Source organism: Salvelinus alpinus, chromosome 15 (assembly GCF_045679555.1).
Source record: "Salvelinus alpinus chromosome 15, SLU_Salpinus.1, whole genome shotgun sequence".
Lineage (NCBI taxonomy): Eukaryota > Metazoa > Chordata > Actinopteri > Salmoniformes > Salmonidae > Salvelinus > Salvelinus alpinus.
The window spans coordinates 47,336,566-47,354,891 of record NC_092100.1 but is presented as its reverse complement, the minus strand read 5'-3'; the positions used below and the strand labels follow the sequence as shown (position 1 = coordinate 47,354,891).

Below are 18,326 nucleotides of genomic sequence, written 5' to 3'. Positions count from 1 at the left end.
AATCACCACAGCAGCCACCTACAGTACCACAGCCTAGCCCAGCCCTCACACACTGAGTACAGAGCGGCTATCAAACGCGGGGGAAGGAGCAGGGAGGACAGCAGGGCACTATGAGGTGGTGAATCCCTTATCGCTCTGGCCACCGTCCCCTGGCTATCGCATATATCCTGCTGACAATGGCTGCTTTCATACCAGCCAGAGGAGAGAGAGAGAGAAAGACAAAGAGAGGGAGGAATACCAATGCCATAGCCGACGGCATGGACTCAGGGGGAAAGATGGAGACAAACATCGTCCCTCAATCCTCTCCTCCTTCACCCCCCCCCACTCCGTGCTCACGTGCCCTCTGCTCTGCCATTATTCCACCTCCCCTGGATTCACCCTGTCAGTACCAATGCTGTTTCTGTGCTTCCCCAGCATTTGAGACTACACAGCTGGAGAGAGAACCCGAAAAAAATAGAACCACAGACTTGTAGTCGGCGTAATGATCAAACCCCAGGAAAAAGGACAAGCGAGAGTGGTTGAGTTACGGTCATCATTATGGTAACGGTCGATGAGACGGTCGGTAGCGATTCGAGGCCGGACTTGACCAGTACCTTGACAAAGGACTCCAGATTGCCATTAAACAACTTGACGTTAAAGACCGAGCGGGGCCTAGCCCTCCTATTCGTGCCACCGTGAGCTTTTGGCGGCACATTGGGAGGCCTAGAAAATGGAGACGGTGTTACAGAAGCTAGAGAAATCGTCCACCATGAACATACAGTGTACATAGTTTGGTAAAACATTCTGACATTGAGAGTACAGATGCGTGCTTAGACCAAGTAAGCATGCATTTTCTAAACTATGGCAAAAAAGTGACTTGTGTTGTCGTTTATGGGGTCAGTCAGGGACAGGTAAGTCTGTTCTGAGAGTTTCCGAGTGTTCGTGGTGAAATGATGCTGGGCCCTGATCGGATATCCCCACTAGTCTCATTGAGCGGTCACCAACTCCTATATAGTTAGAGGGTTTGATAGCCTTCCTTTTCCTTTCCACCCAACATCAAAGGTCATGAAAATAACAGGCCTGCTGGGTGGAGTGTGAGGGGGCGCCGTGCGGTAGCATCCACCTCACGACATGGAAGTTTGTGTGTGGCATCTAGGACGGGGGTGGTCGTCTCGTGAGTTCAGTAATGTCACGACCGTTACCAGTGGGGTTGTCCCTCTAGTCATCCCCCGTTGCTCCCATACTGATATTAACTACTGTCATTCTCATGGTTTCCACTGGAATAGGCAAGAGAAGAATGCTCATGGAGCATAACTAACGAAATGACAGTTAACTCAAATGTACGCTTAATCCAGTCTGAAGTAATATAGAGAATTTATTATACAAGAGGCAAAATTCACAAGTTCTACAGCACAACTGCGGAGTCATATCTGAAGTGTAAAACTAATAACGACTCAATAATCCATGCTCTCTGGGAATGCGATGAAGTCCGGAGGTTGTGGGCGGAGCTAGAAAGTTTGCTGTCAAAAGTATTACAATGTAAACTTTGTTTTAATCCGTCTGTCTGCATATTTCAAGACATGGCATATGGGGGTGTAGTGAGATACACAATGGGCTGGACGATTCTCATCTCATCACTCATCTTGAAAAAAAGTATACTAAAAACTTTGATTGACTTCCATCTGCCATCATTAGCACAATGGAAAAATCTAATGATTTATTATTGAAATAACATGGGTGACCAAGAAAAACAAATTGGTACAATTTAAGGCCAGGTTCCAAACAATAATACAGGTACTAGGGATGTGGGTGTGAGCATGTGGGTCTGGGCAAATGAGATGTCATTGTTCATGTGTCTAAGTTGTTATTCGTAATTATACGTTTGTATATGGAGTAAACTATTTTTTAATACTAAAATACCCTGTACCAAGAGCAAAGTGTCAAAACAATCAATATATCAGACTGCTTAAAGTCGAGAGAAATGTTTCATTATTCATAGAATCACCCTCAACCTTAAATGTGATCCGTTTCAAGAAGCTAGGCCTATGTCTCACGTCACTAGTTCACAGGAGAGACATTTGAACGCTTTCTTTTTTTAATTATCAAAATGCATTTTGGGGCAGAAATGGAACATGTGAACTTTCATGTGCCTTAATAACAAACTTGTATGCAATCTGTAAATACGAAAAAAAGAAAAAAAATTACGAGCCTAGTTGGTTTAGCCACGAAAAAATATAGGAACCTTCCCATTAGCCGTGATTGGCTGAGATAATGGATGGGCTGGACATACTGAGAGACGAATTCGGATTGGCCTGCCATGTAGCATACTTCTGTCTATAACATGAGCTTCTAAGTATGTGTACATACAACGCGGCATTAGAGTTGGGATTATGGTTCATTGTTTAGCTAGCTAGATGTCTAAACCAAAGACTACACTATGCAAGTAACCATTTCACTGTACTGTTTACACCTTCTGTATCCTGTGCATGTGACTAATAAACATTTTATATAGTTTCTGTTCACCAGAGACGGTAATGTGAAGAACAACATGACCTGCACCAAAATCAGATTAGGATACTGGCCAAGGTCTAGATAGTGTATTTTCACTACTACTTGTTGCTTCAACTTTCACCACGTTTAGTCTTGAAATCTTTGGTTGTTTACTACACTACCGTACTCACTCTGTTTAGCAAATGGCCTCGCATGTGAACCCTTAAAGAGATGGGTGGGGCTAAGGCTTAAAAGGGTGTGAACGATGCTGAATGGGCGTAGACAAAGAAGAGCTCTCCAGTCGGTGTACCAAAACATTCACGGACCATTTTCTCAAAAGTGGGGTTACAAGTTTATCAACTTTCAAAGCAGAATTACTTTCCTATTGTTCCTTAACTGTAGTGTATGATATACAATTTTCTAGCTCTGAGTCTCTACTTTAATCCAATGTAAAAATACAATTTAAAATTTAGGACCGAATCCAGGTGGTGGGTCACAAATATTCCCTCCAAAAGGGACTTTGATCTTGATACTAACACACAGTGCATTTGCATGCAAATGACAGTATTTCTCCCTCTCTCTCCCCCTGTGAAAGAACATTGCTTTGCTATCTGAGAGAAAGGGGAGGGGGGAGGGGGGAGGGGGATTCAGAATCATTTCCATGCCATGCTCGGCATATGGCAAATTAAATCCCAGGGGAGTCCAGAGCAGTAACATCTGCTCTCTCTGCTCCGCTGTCCATCTCTCCAAGGTCAGGAGTTACAGTAGGGATTACTTCACTGTGCACATAGTGATGATGGAGAAACATTTCACAAGGCTAACTTTTATTTTCTTTACAAACCAGTGTAAATGTGTCTAGACGTTATTGGAAATTTGTCTCTAGGAGGATAACGAGAAATAGTGTTCGCAATGGAAAGTACAATGACTTTTGGGGAAGGTTTTTAAAGAACTGAATTTGGACAACTCGGTCTTATTAAAACCTAAGAGGTTGGTATATGAGATAGTGGTAGTGTCTTACCTTGTGGTCATATAGTCCCCTCTGTGACCTGTGGAGACCGAAGGGAGAAAGGGGAAGAGAGAGCGATTAGAGGGGGGACATGAGTTGAGACTTGGGACCTGTCCCCGAGACACTGCAGAGCTTTGTGCACACGCTCAGTAAAGCACGATGCAGCCCTGCCATCTGCCCGTAACCTCTGGCCTCATTATTATACTCTTAGGTAAAGAGTATTTATTTTTAGGGCAATCTCAGTAGACATGGTACAAAAAGAGAGGTTAAAGACCCTCGTGACACATCACAGTAAAATAGAAGGATGTATTGTATAAGGAAATGGTAAAATGGTAATATACTGGTAAAAAATGGGTTACTCTGTGGACATCTGAGGGGTGGAATTAAGATTAGCGGGATTGGTCGATTTGCCAATGCGCTTGGGAGTCATTTTTATGTTTTCCACCAGGTCCTCCAACCAGGGAAGGGGGTGGTTCAAATAAATACAAATAAAAGATAAAGACGCATGACGACGACACACACAGTAACACACACACACTCACGCAATTGAAAGCTTTGTAGAAGGCAGGATCCCTTGGCTCGTCATAATCAAAGTCCCAATTCTCGATCTCAACTCCCTGTACAGTCAACAGATTGCTAAGACCGACCGATCGAGACCACCCTGGGAGCAGCCTTTATTGTTGCTATCAGGAACAGGAGCAGCTCAGTGTTGACAGAAGCTTAGTCAAAGGCCTTGAGGAGATATACCACCGATGTAGAACACAGGGACCCCAGACATAACAGTAATATGCGCTAATGCTTCCGGGCCATTAAGCTAACCACTAATCAATCTCTAAGAAGGATAATACAGCAGCACAGTCCCTTTAGCTCTGACTTGGCTCGCTAATGCTGAGATTATTTCTCAGTCGTGAGACCCGATGGAGAAAGTAGCACAAGGGAAATGTTACCACGTCCAGAGGAGATTGAAATGGACCATTTTAGAATCAACCAAGTATGTTATTAACTGTTTCTAACTAGCTGAGTTCTAAAGCACAGCATTTCGTTCAGAAAGTGCATGCAATCTTTCTCTTTCACTTAGCCAGAAGTTCCTTTACAAACCCCAGTCCACTGAAAACAGACAATAGCCAAGACTTTCAGTCAGCGTACTGTTTAATACATATGGAAACATGCTTAGTTAACAACTGAGCCAAACTAAGCCCAGTCATTTTCCTCCTGTCTTGATGGTGGAATGACCGACAGACATACGGACAGACAGAGGGCACAGACAGACAGAGGGGACAGACAGACAGAGGGGACAGACAGACAGAGGGGACAGACAGAACAGACAGACATGAAGTAGGTCATGACATTAGGGTCTCTGACCCCTTACCTTCTCCCAGAGTCCTCTTCAGCAGGTCGTGCTTGGCCTGCAGTTTGGAGATGAGATTGCTGCCCTCCAGAAACTCACGGAATTTCTGTGGAGAATTCAGAGTAATTACTAGGGCTGATGAGCCAAGTGAGCGTTGCCTGCCCTTAAGACACCAATCTCTGATAAGCCAGCCACGGGCAAAGGACACAACGACAATGGGAGTTTTTTTTTAAAGCTTTATCGCACCATGTCTAACTTTAGACAGCCAGGAGGACACAATAACAGAGAATAGCCTAGTCGCTCGCTAAGGAAGAGATACTTTTGGAGAGCTTTGTGTCAGAGTTACATTGCCCAGAGAGGGAATACATAATATATTCAGCATTTTAAAGCTCTTAAAAAATAAAAATAAATCACTAGAAAAACAAGTACAGTGAGCACATACTATTTTTGTCACATGCTCTATTACTAAGATACATTACAACTACTATCATGACACCACGGATCACAACGATCCAACGTAGTCAACATGTATTCATATTTTCCAGCCAATCGATCAACAGCAGCAATTTCTATAGCGACTGTCAGTCTGAATTCAAAGTCAGCACAACTTACTGAATATATTTTTGCTACTGTGTTCAATGAATATGACCCTGACCAGTTCTCTCCAGTCATAGCCCAGAGGTTACCATTAGAGGGCGCTCCACTCACCATGAAGTAGAACTGCTCCGTCTCCTGCTGGTTGGCCCTCCGCTTGGCGATGCTGGGCTTGCTGAGGTAGGTCTCCGACACGGTGGACTTGACCGACTCGGTGGAGCGGCTGTGGTGGAAACACTCGGACACGTCATAGTCTTCGATGGTCACCATGTCCTGGATGGTGGTCAGGGTGGCCTCTGACGTCTTCTTGATCTGAACAGAACACAAGAGAGGACCACAACTTTACTACAGGTTTACAGTGCCACGCTAGAGGCGTCACTACAGACCCGGTTTCGATTCCAGGCTGAATCACCACCGGTCCAGCGCCGTCCGGGTTTGGGCGGGGGAGGCCGTCATTGTAAAAAAGATTTGTTCTTAACTGACTTGCTTAGTTAAATAAAGGTTAAATAAATAAATACAAATAAAAACCAATTCAAATAACTTATACCACCCTCTTAATGTGAGAAATTCATGGCTTTCTGCCAGCCTCAGACGCAGCATGACAAATGCACCAGTCCTTGAGAATGACTCCAGACCAGGCAATCAATTTACAGACACAGATAGAATAGAGCTGGAAGGTAGGTAGGGAGGGAGGAATGGTGCTCAGTCCCAGGCTTTTCATTCTTATTTCCATAGCCGCCACTTCACTGTCAGCGATTGCTTTTCCAAGAGCTTATAAACGCCAGGGCTTGGCCAAGCATATCGCATCACCTCCAACAGAGGGAGGACACCACAATGCAAAATTCCACTAGACACTGACGGTAACCGTGACTAAGTCAAAAAGATACTTCTTTCCAGGGGATGATGTATGCATTGTGTTAAAGCTTTAATGAAATGCATGTTATTTGCAAACAAACTGTTCCCACCTTCAAATAGGTCTCACTCAGAGACATGTTGGCTCCTGAAAACACTCCCATTCCACTGATGCCCTGATGTGATACATTTGGCGGGGGGGGGGGGGTCGAAGGAGAGAGATGAAAAAGAGAGAGAGAGAGATGAAAAAGAGAGAGAGATGAAAAAGAGAGAGAAAGAGAGAGAGGAGAGAGAGACTAAGAAGAGAGTTAGGAGGTAGATAGACGGGGGAAAGGATGGTGCTGCATGCCGAGGGCTCACATGATTTCAGAGAGCATGTGTTCACCTGATGAAGTGGTTCAGAGAGAGTATGAGAGAGAACGATACCTGCCAGAACCTGAGATTGACTGTCGAATGTGTCAGCGTGAGTCATCGACACAGAAAAGATGCACAGAGAGAGAGAAGAGAAGAGAAGAGAAAGAGAGAGAGAGAGAGAGAGAGAGAGAGAGAGAGAGAGAGAGAGAGAGAGAGAGAGAGGCCAACTCGCAAAGAACAGAAACAGCCTAACCACCATCTGAAGCAGAAAACGCCACTCTGCATACAACAGAATTCTGACAGGGAGGTTACGGCGTGTGACCATCAAAGTCAGAAGGCATGTACTACTGATAGACGAGCTAGTAACTAGTGGAGATGTGAGTGCTTGAATGACAAATATCTCAATGAAACCCATGACCTCTATTAGGAGAACAACATTGGCGTTACATGGTTTCACATGTGGCTACGACACACAGAGACAGGAACAGATTATAGCTCGTCTTTCTATTGTCTGACCCATGACTCATTCAACATTTGACCCACCTGAGAAAAACAGGGTGGTATGAATGTTATTAGTAGATTTGGATAGATATGCATATTATTAGTAGATTTGGATAGAAAACACTCAGAAGTTTCTAAAACTGTTTGAATGATGTCTGTGAGTATAACATAACTCATATGGCAGGCAAAAACCTGAGAAAAATCCAACCAGGAAGTGGGAAATCTGAGGTTTGTAGTTTTTCAAGTGATTGCCTATCCAATATACAGTGTAAAATTTGGTCGGATTGCACTTCCTAAGGCTTCCACTAGATGTCAACAGTCTTTAGAACGTGGTTCAGGCCTCTACTGTGAAGGGGGAGCAAATAAGAGCTGTTTGAATCAGGGGTCTGGCAGAAAGCCTTGAGTTTAGTGACGCGTGCGGCCGTGAGCGCGCTCCGTTCCTTTTCATTTCTAAAGACAAAGGAATTGTCCGGTTGAAACATTATTGAAGATTTATGATAAAAACACCCTAAAGATTGATTCTATACATCGTTTGACATGTTTCTACAAACTGTAATATAACTTTTTTGACTTTAAATCTGGACTTAGTGCTCGCGCCTTGTGCATTTGGATTACTGGACTAAACGTGCGAACAAAAAGGAGGTATTTGGACATAAATGATGGACTTTATCGAACATTGATTGTGGAACTGCGATTCCTGGGAGTGCATTCCGATGAAGATTATCAAAGGTAAGTGAATATTTATAATGCTATTTCTGACTTCTGTTGACTCCACAACATGGCGGTATCTGTATGGTGGCTGAGCGCTGTACTCAGACATTTCGCATGGTGTGTTTTTGCTGTAAAGCTTTTTTGAAATCTGACACAGCGGTTGCATTAAGGAGAAGTATATCTTTAATTCTATGCATAACACTTGTATCTTTCATCAGCGTTTATGATGAGTATTTATGATGAGTATTCCTGTAAATTGATGTGGCTCTCTGCAAAATCACCGGATGTTTTGGAGGCAAAACATTACTGAACATAATGCGCCAATGTAAACTGAGATTTTTGGATATAAATATGAACTTAATCGTGTAACATGTATTGTGTAACATGAAGTCCTATGAGTGCCATCTGATGAAGATCATCAAAGGTTAGTGATTAATTTTATCTCTATTTCTGCTTTTGGTGACTCCTCTCTTTGGCTGGAAAATGGCTGTGTTTTTGTGACTCGGCGCTGACCTAACATAATCGCATGGTATGCTTTCGTCGTAAAGCCTTTTTGAAATCGGACACTGTGGTGGGATTAACAACAAGTGTATCTTTAAAATGGTGTATAATACTTGTATGTTTGAGGAATTTTAATTATGAGATTTCTGTTTGAATTTGGCGCCCTGCACTTTCACTGGCTGTTGTCAAATCGATCCCGTTAACGGGATTTCAGCCGTAAGAAGTTAAGCAAAAACAGAAATGGCACACCATGCCAAGATAGAGAGGCCATCTGGTGGGCAGGACACAGAGCAGTGGTTCCTCGTCCTGACCTGTGTGGGGCATCCGTTTCATCCAGGCAGACAAGGTCATGCAGCACCATGGCTTTTCACGACCTCCCACACAGAGGGGTGCTGCCTGCACTGACTACATACAGCCAGTGTGAAAGCACCAGCTGGGCTTAGGCATCAACAACAACTCCCCGTTCAGAAATACATTACACACCCAGTGTGATAGCCTGAGCCTTGTAGCCCAGCATGAAATACCCCAGTCAAACCACAAACATACAGTACTACAACACTATAGGTCTGGACAGGGAGAATGGAAATTGAGGGTTGGCAGGCGATTAAGCTTCTCATAGCTTAGACGTTTCAAATTAAAGACGTCCTAAATCACCAAACAAACTTTTCAGGCTTTCGCTATTATAGTACTACCTTCAATTACTAAGCGAACTGGGTCATTTGAAAGTTTCAGATGAGTGATGATTCTGGAATGAGGAGTGAGGAGTGATGATACTGAGTGGAATGAGGGGTGGTGATTCTGAGTGGAATGAGGCGTGGTGATTCTGAGTGGAATGAGGCGTGGTGATTCTGAGTGGAATGAGGGGTGGTGATTCTGAGTGGAATGAGGCGTGGTGATTCTGAGTGGAATGAGGCGTGGTGATTCTGAGTGGAATGAGGCGTGGTGATTCTGAGTGGAATGAGGCGTGGTGATTCTGAGTGGAATGAGGCGTGATGATTCTGAGTGGAATGAGGGGTGGTGATTCTGAGTGGAATGAGGGGTGGTGATTCTGAGTGGAATGAGGAGTGGTGATACTGAGTGGAATGAGGAGTGATGATAATGAGTGGAATGAGGGGTGATGATAATGAGTGGAATGAGGGGTGGCGATTCTGAGTGGAATGAGGGGTGGCGATTCTGAGTGGAATGAGGGGTGGCGATTCTGAGTGGAATGAGGGGTGGTGATTCTGAGTGGAATGAGGGGTGGTGATTCTGAGTGGAATGAGGAGTGGTGATAATGAGTGGAATGAGGAGTGGTGATACTGAGTGGAATGAGGAGTGGTGATACTGAGTGGAATGGGGCGTGGTGATTCTGAGTGGAATGAGGCGTGGTGATTCTGAGTGGAATGAGGAGTGATGATAATGAGTGGAATGAGGGGTGATGATAATGAGTGGAATGAGGAGTGGTGATTCTGAGTGGAATGAGGGGTGGTGATTCTGAGTGGAATGAGGGGTGGTGATTCTGAGTGGAATGAGGGGTGGTGATTCTGAGTGGAATGAGGAGTGGTGATACTGAGTGGAATGAGGAGTGGTGATACTGAGTGGAATGAGGAGTGGTGATACTGAGTGGAATGAGGAGTGGTGATATTGAGTGGAATGAGGAGTGATGATATTGAGTGGAATGAGGAGTGGTGATATTGAGTGGAATGAGGGTGCTTAAAATTCCCTTCCTTTCGCGTGACGGGATTGACCAACATTCTGCTTTGATAGGACCCAAAAGACCTGCGTCTTCCTATATTACCACTCCTACTATGAAGAGACGCTTTGTGAATACGGGTCCAGAGTTGCACTGTTTAGCACCAGCCCATGGGTTCCATCACCACCGTGCCCTTGGCACGGGAGTACAGTACCTTTCCTAACTAACTCCTGGGTATGAGACGAGCCCCCTCTTCCCCCAGCCTCTCCTGGGTGGGCCTGTGGAGGCCAATGGGCCCAGCTGTCACAGTATGGAGAGGACCCACGCATGCGAGAGAATCGCTCCCAGCTAAATAGCTGTTGAAAGTCACTGTATTATTCAGCAGACTACTAGTTACCAGTGTTGACTGCTAGGCTCAATTACAGCCGGGCTTTTAGATAGATGCGCTCACTGGGATATGCCAGTTGGGGCCCAGCAGGATTAGAGCAGGAGGCCTGGAGGTGATCCCTGTGACTGCTGGGGGGAAGGGGGGGCTGAGACTACGAGGCCATAAGGAGAAAGATACTTGTCCCTAATGGTATATAGACATTTCTTATCACCTTGATTCTAGAACTACAGACCTTCTTGACATTTGGCATTTAGGCTCTTCAAGGTGTATTTGGCTTCTGAACTCTGGGGTTGAATATAATAATAATGCCATTTAGCAGACACTTATCCAAAGTGACATACAATCATGAGAGCATACATTTTACGTATGGGTGGTCCTGAGAATCGAACCCACTACTCTGGCATTACCAGTGCTATGCTCTACCAACTGAGCTACAAAGACCATGGGCAGCCTGACAAGTGACTTCACAACTAACACATCTCCAGTATAAAACTTGTCTGGTGAGGAGCAGGACTTCTATCCATCAGGGTCTGTGGTGAGTAGCTGGACTCCTATCCATCAGGGCCTGTGGTGAGTAGCTGGACTCCTATCCATCAGGGCCTGTGGTGAGTAGCTGGACTCCTATCCACCAGGGCCTGTGGTGAGTAGCTGGACTCCTATCCACCAGGGCCTGTGGTGAGTAGCTGGACTTCTATCCACCAGGGCCTGTGGTGAGTAGCAGGACTTCTATCCACCAGGGCCTGTGGTGAGTAGCAGGACTTCTATCCAACAGGGTCTGTGGTGAGGAGCAGGACTTCTATCCAGCAGGGTCTGTGGTGAGGAGCAGGACTTCTATCCATCAGGGTCTGTGGTGAGTAGCAGGACTTCTATCCATCAGGGTCTGTGGTGAGTAGCAGGACTTCTATCCATCAGGGTCTGTGGTGAGTAGCAGGACTTCTATTCATCAGGGTCTGTGGTGAGGAGCAGGACTTCTATCCAGCAGGGCCTGTGGTGAGGAGCAGGACTTCTATCCATCAGGGCCTGTGGTGAGGAGCAGGACTTCTATCCATCAGGGCCTGTGGTGAGGAGCAGGACTTCTATCCATCAGGGCCTGTGGTGAGGAGCAGGACTTCTATCCATCAGGGCCTGTGGTGAGGAGCAGGACTTCTATCCATCAGGGCCTGTGGTGAGGAGCAGGACTTCTATCCACCAGGGTCTGTGGTGAGGAGCAGGACTTCTATCCACCAGGGCCTGTGGTGGGTAGCTGGACTTCTATCCATCAGGGCCTGTGGTGCGGAGCAGGACTTCTATCCACCAGGGCCTGTGGTGAGGAGCAGGACTTCTATCCACCAGGGCCTGTGGTGAGGAGCAGGACTTCTATCCACCAGGGCCTGTGGTGAGGAGCAGGACTTCTATCCACCAGGGCCTGTGGTGAGGAGCAGGACTTCTATCCACCAGGGCCTGTGGTGAGGAGCAGGACTTCTATCCATCAGGGCCTGTGGTGAGGAGCAGGACTTCTATCCATCAGGGCCTGTGGTGAGGAGCAGGCTAATCTCCTGATCAGTGAGTCAGGGCTGCGGCTGGCCAACAGTAAGCTAACACTGAACACACGTCTCCTAGGCTTTGATGTGCCACCCTGAGGTTTATCTGTAGAGAAACAAACAACGGCTCCCTACAAAGGAGACCGTATTGGATTGCCAGGGTTAGTGCAAAACGCCTAGAGAATATCCATTAAGTTTGGTACACATCTAGCGAGAGAGAGAGAGGAGGAAAGAGACTGTCTGTATCTATCTAAAGCCGTGTTTCATCCAAATCTCAGAGGCAAAGGGAATTTAAATAACTGGATTAATAGCGAGCTCTGAGAAACACCCACGTTGAATGGCGAAGGAATTGTAATAAACACAACTCTGTCCTCTGAGAAGGGTAGAGGTTTAACCAACACAGCATAACATATTCCAGAATTTCTGAAAATATATCTGCATATATACACCCAAGACCAGAGGACCACAGTGGGCCGTCCCATGCTAAATAGCTCCCAGTCTTCCATCTCTGACGTTAATAAATCACCTTATCCATGTTTTCTTACACCCTCTCATGGAGTCAAAGGTCGAGGAAACAGCTGCATGTCAATTGATAGCAGAAAACAAAAAACTGCTTTTCACTTCCTGTCTGGAACAGATCTTGGTCAGTCAAATCCTTGCCTCCTCCGTCCTTGTTACCTCAATTCCTTTCAAAGGGCATTGGCGGAGAGGATACAAGGTCCCTCCCTCAGACCTCCTCATCCAATGAGCTTGGAGAGGAATTGAGAAAACAAGGACGGAAGAAGCAAGGAATTGACAACTTGGCACGTTTGAAATAGCCAATGTGTGTACAGTTCTGCTTCAGTGTTTCAGCCCCTGGAAAGGCCTTTTCAATTACACACCATGCCAAGAAAGAGGCCATCTGGTGAAAGAGAGAAAGAGGCCATCTCAGCAGTGGTTCCCCGTCCTGACCTGTATGGGGCATCCGTTTCATCCAGGCAGACAAGGTCATGCAGCACCATGGCTGTTCACGACCCCCCACACAGAGGGGTGCTGCCTGTACTGACTACATACAGCCAGTGTGAAAACACCAGCTGGGCTTAGGCATCGACAACAACTCCCCGTTCAGAAATACATTACACACCCAGTGTGATAGCCTGAGCCTTGTAGCCCAGCATGAAATACCCCAGTCAAACCACAAACATACAGTACTACAACACTATAGGTCTGGACAGGGAGAATGACAGTGTACGATAGGAAATTGAGGGTTGGCAGGCGATTAAGCTTCTCATAAATAACTTAGACAGTACTAGACCCTACAATAGAAAAGTTTAAATAGACACTGAGAACTTGCAGACATATCATGCATCATCTCTGACAAAAACACATATCTATAAACTTTATTTAGTTGTATAATCAAGCCAGTCTGAAATCTCTTGAAGCAGCAGAAACTGACTGACACATTCACAAGCATTCATTCCTAAGTCCTTATTTCTTTGTGATATCAAAGAGAGAAGGCTGTGCGCACTGATGTGAGACGAGAGGAGGGAGCGGAGATAGCAGGTCAGATGGGAGACAACGTGAGACACAAGAAGACAGACAGATGGACGTGATTGCACTCCCTAACACCGCAGCAGCAGACATACAGACATTTCCTTCCAGTTGGCTTTTTACTTAGCAAGCACTCAGGCATGCCAGCCAGCACAAGTCCGATTAAAATGTTACAGCCAGGGATGTATCGCCAATGTCAAAACTGAGAGGTGGGGGACAGAGTGTTCAAATAGAATATATATTGTGTGTGTGTGTGTGTGTGTGTGTGTGTGTGTGTGTGTGTGTGTGTGTGTGTGTGTGTGTGCCTGTGTGTGCCTGTGTGTGCCTGTGTGTGCCTGTGTGTGCCTGTGTGAGAGAGAGAGTGAGAGAGAGATTTTTTCCCCCACCATTGGGACAAGGGAAAAAACTTCTCTGTATGGCTCTGAAGGCTGCCTGCAGGAGAGGAGAGGAGAGGTTTTTGTTGTACGGTAATTATTCCAACTTCGATTTCTAAATGATTTAAGCCATCAACTCTCCTTGGCTGACTTCTGACTTGAGGTAACTTTCCATACAGCATTTTACTTCCTTCCTAACATGCGACCACAATGGACCCAAACAGTTGTGTTCATTAAGCTCCAAGTAAAACATTTAAAAAAGGACTAAAACATGGAGGACGACCTGACCTTAAGGACTAATTGGTCCAATAATCAACACTCATTTGCGTTTTCCATGGCATCACTTTTTTCTGTTGCATGGCTGACTAAATAGGACCAAGGTATGTCAGAGCTGGCCTCCCTCTTACCTCCTCGTTCTCAATGTTCAGAGTGGCCAGGCGGGACTGGAGCTGCTGGAACCTCAGCATCAGCTCTCCGTTCACCGGGGGCTGCATCGCAATCTGACACACCTGTGCAGGAAGAGGAAATGCATCATCACTGAACAGGAAGTCACTTCATCACCGCCGTCAGACAGATGGCTCACTTAATCTTTAACCTAAGAAGTAAATCAGTTTAAACTACACCACAAACCACAATGGTTTCCACTGACCCAGATCTGAATCCAGACAGCCGCAGAACAATAGTTTGTGAACAAACATGAAATCAGGGACGCCAGAGCCAACGACTCCTCAGTAAAACGTATAGTACTCGACTTAAGGCTGAGAAATGAGACCTGCTTGTCATTGGCTTCGGCCTATAAAAACCTGCTCTGCCGGCTTAGACACAGTAAAGTTACGCAATTAAGCCGCCAAAACCAGGGCTCGTTTAGTACGAGACATTTGAATCAAATTCTAATTCAATTCCACACTGTGAAGCATTTAGGACTGAACATATTGATTCCAGTAAAAACATGGAGGTGTCTTCAACCATTTGGACAAACAGCACTAGCTTTCACTACAATAATGGATGAATGAAAGAGCAGATGACAAATTAACTCGATGTCTCACCTCGTCGCCCATGTGGGGCTGGAACTCAAACTTCATGGGCGGGCAGAAAGCAGTGGGGTACAACTCCATGAAGCGCTGGCGGTCGCTGCGGGGGTCAAGGCTGTCCACGGCGTTCTCCATGATGTCCAGGCCCTCGTGGCGACTTGTCTCCAGGTTGTACTCCGCTGACAGGTAGGTCCTCAGTGCCCGGTTCAGGCTGGCGTGGTAGCCCAGATCACAGCACTGGTAGAGGGGAAGAGGAGACTATATTTGGATCAGGAAGTCCCGTTTCCTGGATCTTCTGACAAACTGATAGTAAGCCATGCAGAATGTCGCAGGCACTAAAAGGTTAGGTCCAAACACATTCGTCAGACTGCCCTAAAACATGAAATGTTATCCAGCGAATACAAATACACTGAGTGTACAAAACACCTTCCTAATACTGAGTTGCACCGCTTTTCCCCCCTCAGAACAGCCTCAATTCGTCAGGGCACGGACTACAAGTTGTCGAAAGCGTTCCACAGGGATTATGGCCCATGTTGACTACGATACTTTACACAGTTGAGTCAAGATAGTTGGATGTCCTTTGGGTGGTGGACCATTCTTGTTGGGAGTGAAAAACCCAGCAGCATTGCAGTTCTTGACACACTTAAACCGGTGCGCCTGCCACCTACTACCACACCCCGTTCAAAGGAACTTCAATATTTTCTCTTGCCCATTCACCCTCTGAATGGCACACATAGACAATCCATGTCTCAACTGTCTCAAAACTTTAAAATCCTTCTTTAACCTGTCTCCTCTCCTTCATCTACAATGATTGAAGTGAATTTAACAGGTGACACCAATAAGGGATCATCGCTTTCACCTGAATTCACCTGGTCAGTCTGTGTCATGGTGTTCCAGTTTGTTTATGGAAAAACCAACAACTCTGTAACAGTTTCAACAAAGTTGACAAGGTATGCTCTCTAAGTCTTTCCACACACTGTAGCCATTAACACTATTGGCCGTTAAGAGAATAGTCTGATACTTTCTCTGACAGCTGCCTTGGCCCTGAGTCATAGAACCTGAATACTGTGTCCAACATGAATAGTTCCTTCAGCATCTGATGCTGGATCTCATTAACTAAGACATTGGTTAGCCAGGGCCTGTGAGTTCACACGGACAGCATTGGAGGCTGATGGAAGACACCCAGACTCAGAAGCACTGTGCCAGGCAAGCTAACCGCCCGGTTTGTCTAGCCTAAATAACATTGGATCCAATTCATCTGATCCAACTTTTTTGAAACCCTGTCCTGTCACCTCCGAGACAGATCACGAGTGTGTGTGAACACCAGCACAAACACAATTAAAGCAGGAGGAAGGCAATTTTAGCACCCAGCATGGCAGCATGGAGGCTTGGTCGAAAATATAAAGTTTAGGACACGAGGATTCTAATATTAAATATCTAGTATTCATAAATGTGGAAGAATTCTAAACAAGGGGACTAGCAATACTGGAAGTAAATGTTGTCAGTACAGAAAGTTCTCCATCAAATTGGAAAATAAACACATTCCTAGTGAATTTCAGCTAACTAGTCTGCAAGCACATAACTGTTTTACAGTCATTCTATTCATTTAAACATTTTTCAATCTACAGCCACTTCATTACCTTTCCTGACCACTGGTCACGTTTTCAATGATAATCCTGTGGAATCAGCGACGGTCCAGTGAATGTGTTTATTTTTGAACGCTGCTGCATGGAATTATTACATTATTACAAGTGGCTGTAGATAATTTGAAAAATGTTTTCTATATTTTCAACCTAGCATGGAGGTCACATTTCTCACGGATCCCCTTCCTTACCGACTGTCTGGAATACACCATCGCTAAAAGTCCCCAGCTTTCTCCGGGGCTGTGCTGGCAACTCCAGACACATGGTACAGTACATATTTTACTAAAGGGGAAAAACGATATCCCAGGTAGGCCAGTGTATAAATAACTCATGTTTATAGGTCTGGTCAAACAAAGTAATCTGCTGGGTAGACAGAGTACAGAGCACATAGTAGTACTGAGTACAGAGCACATAGTAGTACTGAGTACAGAGTGGTGATGAGAGGGATGGGACGGCTGAACTACAACATACACCAGTAATCGTCGAAAACTGTGTTTCAGGGGCAGGGCTTTTTCCCACACCCCATTCAAGCTAAAGATGTGATGACGTGTGTGTGTAGGTGCGTCTGTCTGTACTGTCCGTCATGCAGTACTGTGTATAACATGAGGACATGGATGGTAGAATAGTAGAATAGCTTGAATCACAAGCGCTACTAGTCCACTGGGCTTTTTATTTCTCTTCCTCCAGTCATTTCCATCCCACAGTTTGTTTGTTGTGTCTCTTCGCCATCGTTCATATTTCAGCTCTCCTGCTAAACTCATCAGTTTCTTTCTACAGACCCAGATACTAGGTCTGGAAAGGACCTAAATAAATACTGCTGAATGGCAGGGTGTCTTCAACATTACGAGGACCAAAAAAGAGCGTAATACAATTTACCTTAGCAGTGAGACGAGTAAAAAAAAAAACACATTCCGTATGATTGGGTGTGCAGACGGCTTCATTTGAAGTCTGGGGAACGGGAGAGGCTTAGACTGAGAAGCGGCTCTCTGTTTGTGGCAGAGTGAATCTCTCTGCGGCTTGTGTTATGGAGTAATGTGTACATTCCCTCAGATCTTTAGGAATGTATGAGTGAACAGCATTAAGCATGTTAAGAAGGTTATGTCTTAAATGGCACCCTATTCACTTTATAGTGCACTACTTTTGACCAGAGCCAATTGGGCTCGGGTCAAAAGTTGTGCACTATTTAGGGCATAGGGTGCCATTTTGGATCCAGCCAAGGGCATATTAACGAGAGAAGAGGGAGTAGAGACGCTGTTTGATAACACACTTTCTAATTTGGCCTTGACAACCAAACTTTCCCAGTTTTACAGTGCAGATAAATGAGTGTCTGTTCTTTAGCTGGAAGTTTCTCCCAACTAAAAACAAGTCATGCGGTTTACTTACATCAATTAAGTCGGACAAGTCGTGGATGTAGTACTTGAAGATGGAGGAATTTGTCGCCTCCAGCGTCAGCAGGTACTCGTTTCGCGCTTTGATTGACTTCAGCTTATTCTCAGAGTACTTGGCCTGGCGCTGATATGAGAGAGAGTGAGGGCGTGAGGGTGAGAGTGAGAGAAAGGGAGGAAGAGAAAGAGAGCGAGAGAAACAGAGAAATTAATGATCACAAATGCCTTCAGTGACAGTGGCGCATGCTGTCATGTCTCCATGCACACTGTACGGCGGCTCTCACACAAAACAACACATTTCAGGATGACTGGCAAACAGGAGCTGATGCAGATAGACAACAGCGGAGCGGAGGGCAAATAACAGCTACTACGGCAACAAAAAAAGAACAAAAACACAAGAATGGGCCTAAACTATGCATGCTTAAAATACAAATTCATCTAGGATTA

The 18,326-nt window shown here is 45.4% G+C and overlaps 1 protein-coding gene across 3 annotated transcripts in view; it reads right to left on the bottom strand.

Moving 5' to 3' along the window:
• The window catches only part of LOC139540195 (SLIT-ROBO Rho GTPase-activating protein 1), a 160,456-nt gene that overhangs the window by 38,277 nt on the left and 103,853 nt on the right, over positions 1 to 18,326 (bottom strand). For 2 of the 3 annotated variants that reach the window (XM_071343808.1, XM_071343809.1), the window contains exons 6-11: positions 17,878 to 18,006; positions 14,867 to 15,088; positions 14,228 to 14,329; positions 5,532 to 5,729; positions 4,845 to 4,929; positions 3,488 to 3,515 (exon numbers count right to left, since the gene is read on the bottom strand). In XM_071343808.1, the coding sequence (XP_071199909.1) occupies positions 3,488 to 3,515; positions 4,845 to 4,929; positions 5,532 to 5,729; positions 14,228 to 14,329; positions 14,867 to 15,088; positions 17,878 to 18,006 (764 nt within the window). Of the gene's footprint in view, positions 1 to 593; positions 703 to 3,487; positions 3,516 to 4,844; positions 4,930 to 5,531; positions 5,730 to 14,227; positions 14,330 to 14,866; positions 15,089 to 17,877; positions 18,007 to 18,326 lie in introns of all 3 variants that reach the window. The other variant, XM_071343810.1, reaches the window with a different exon arrangement.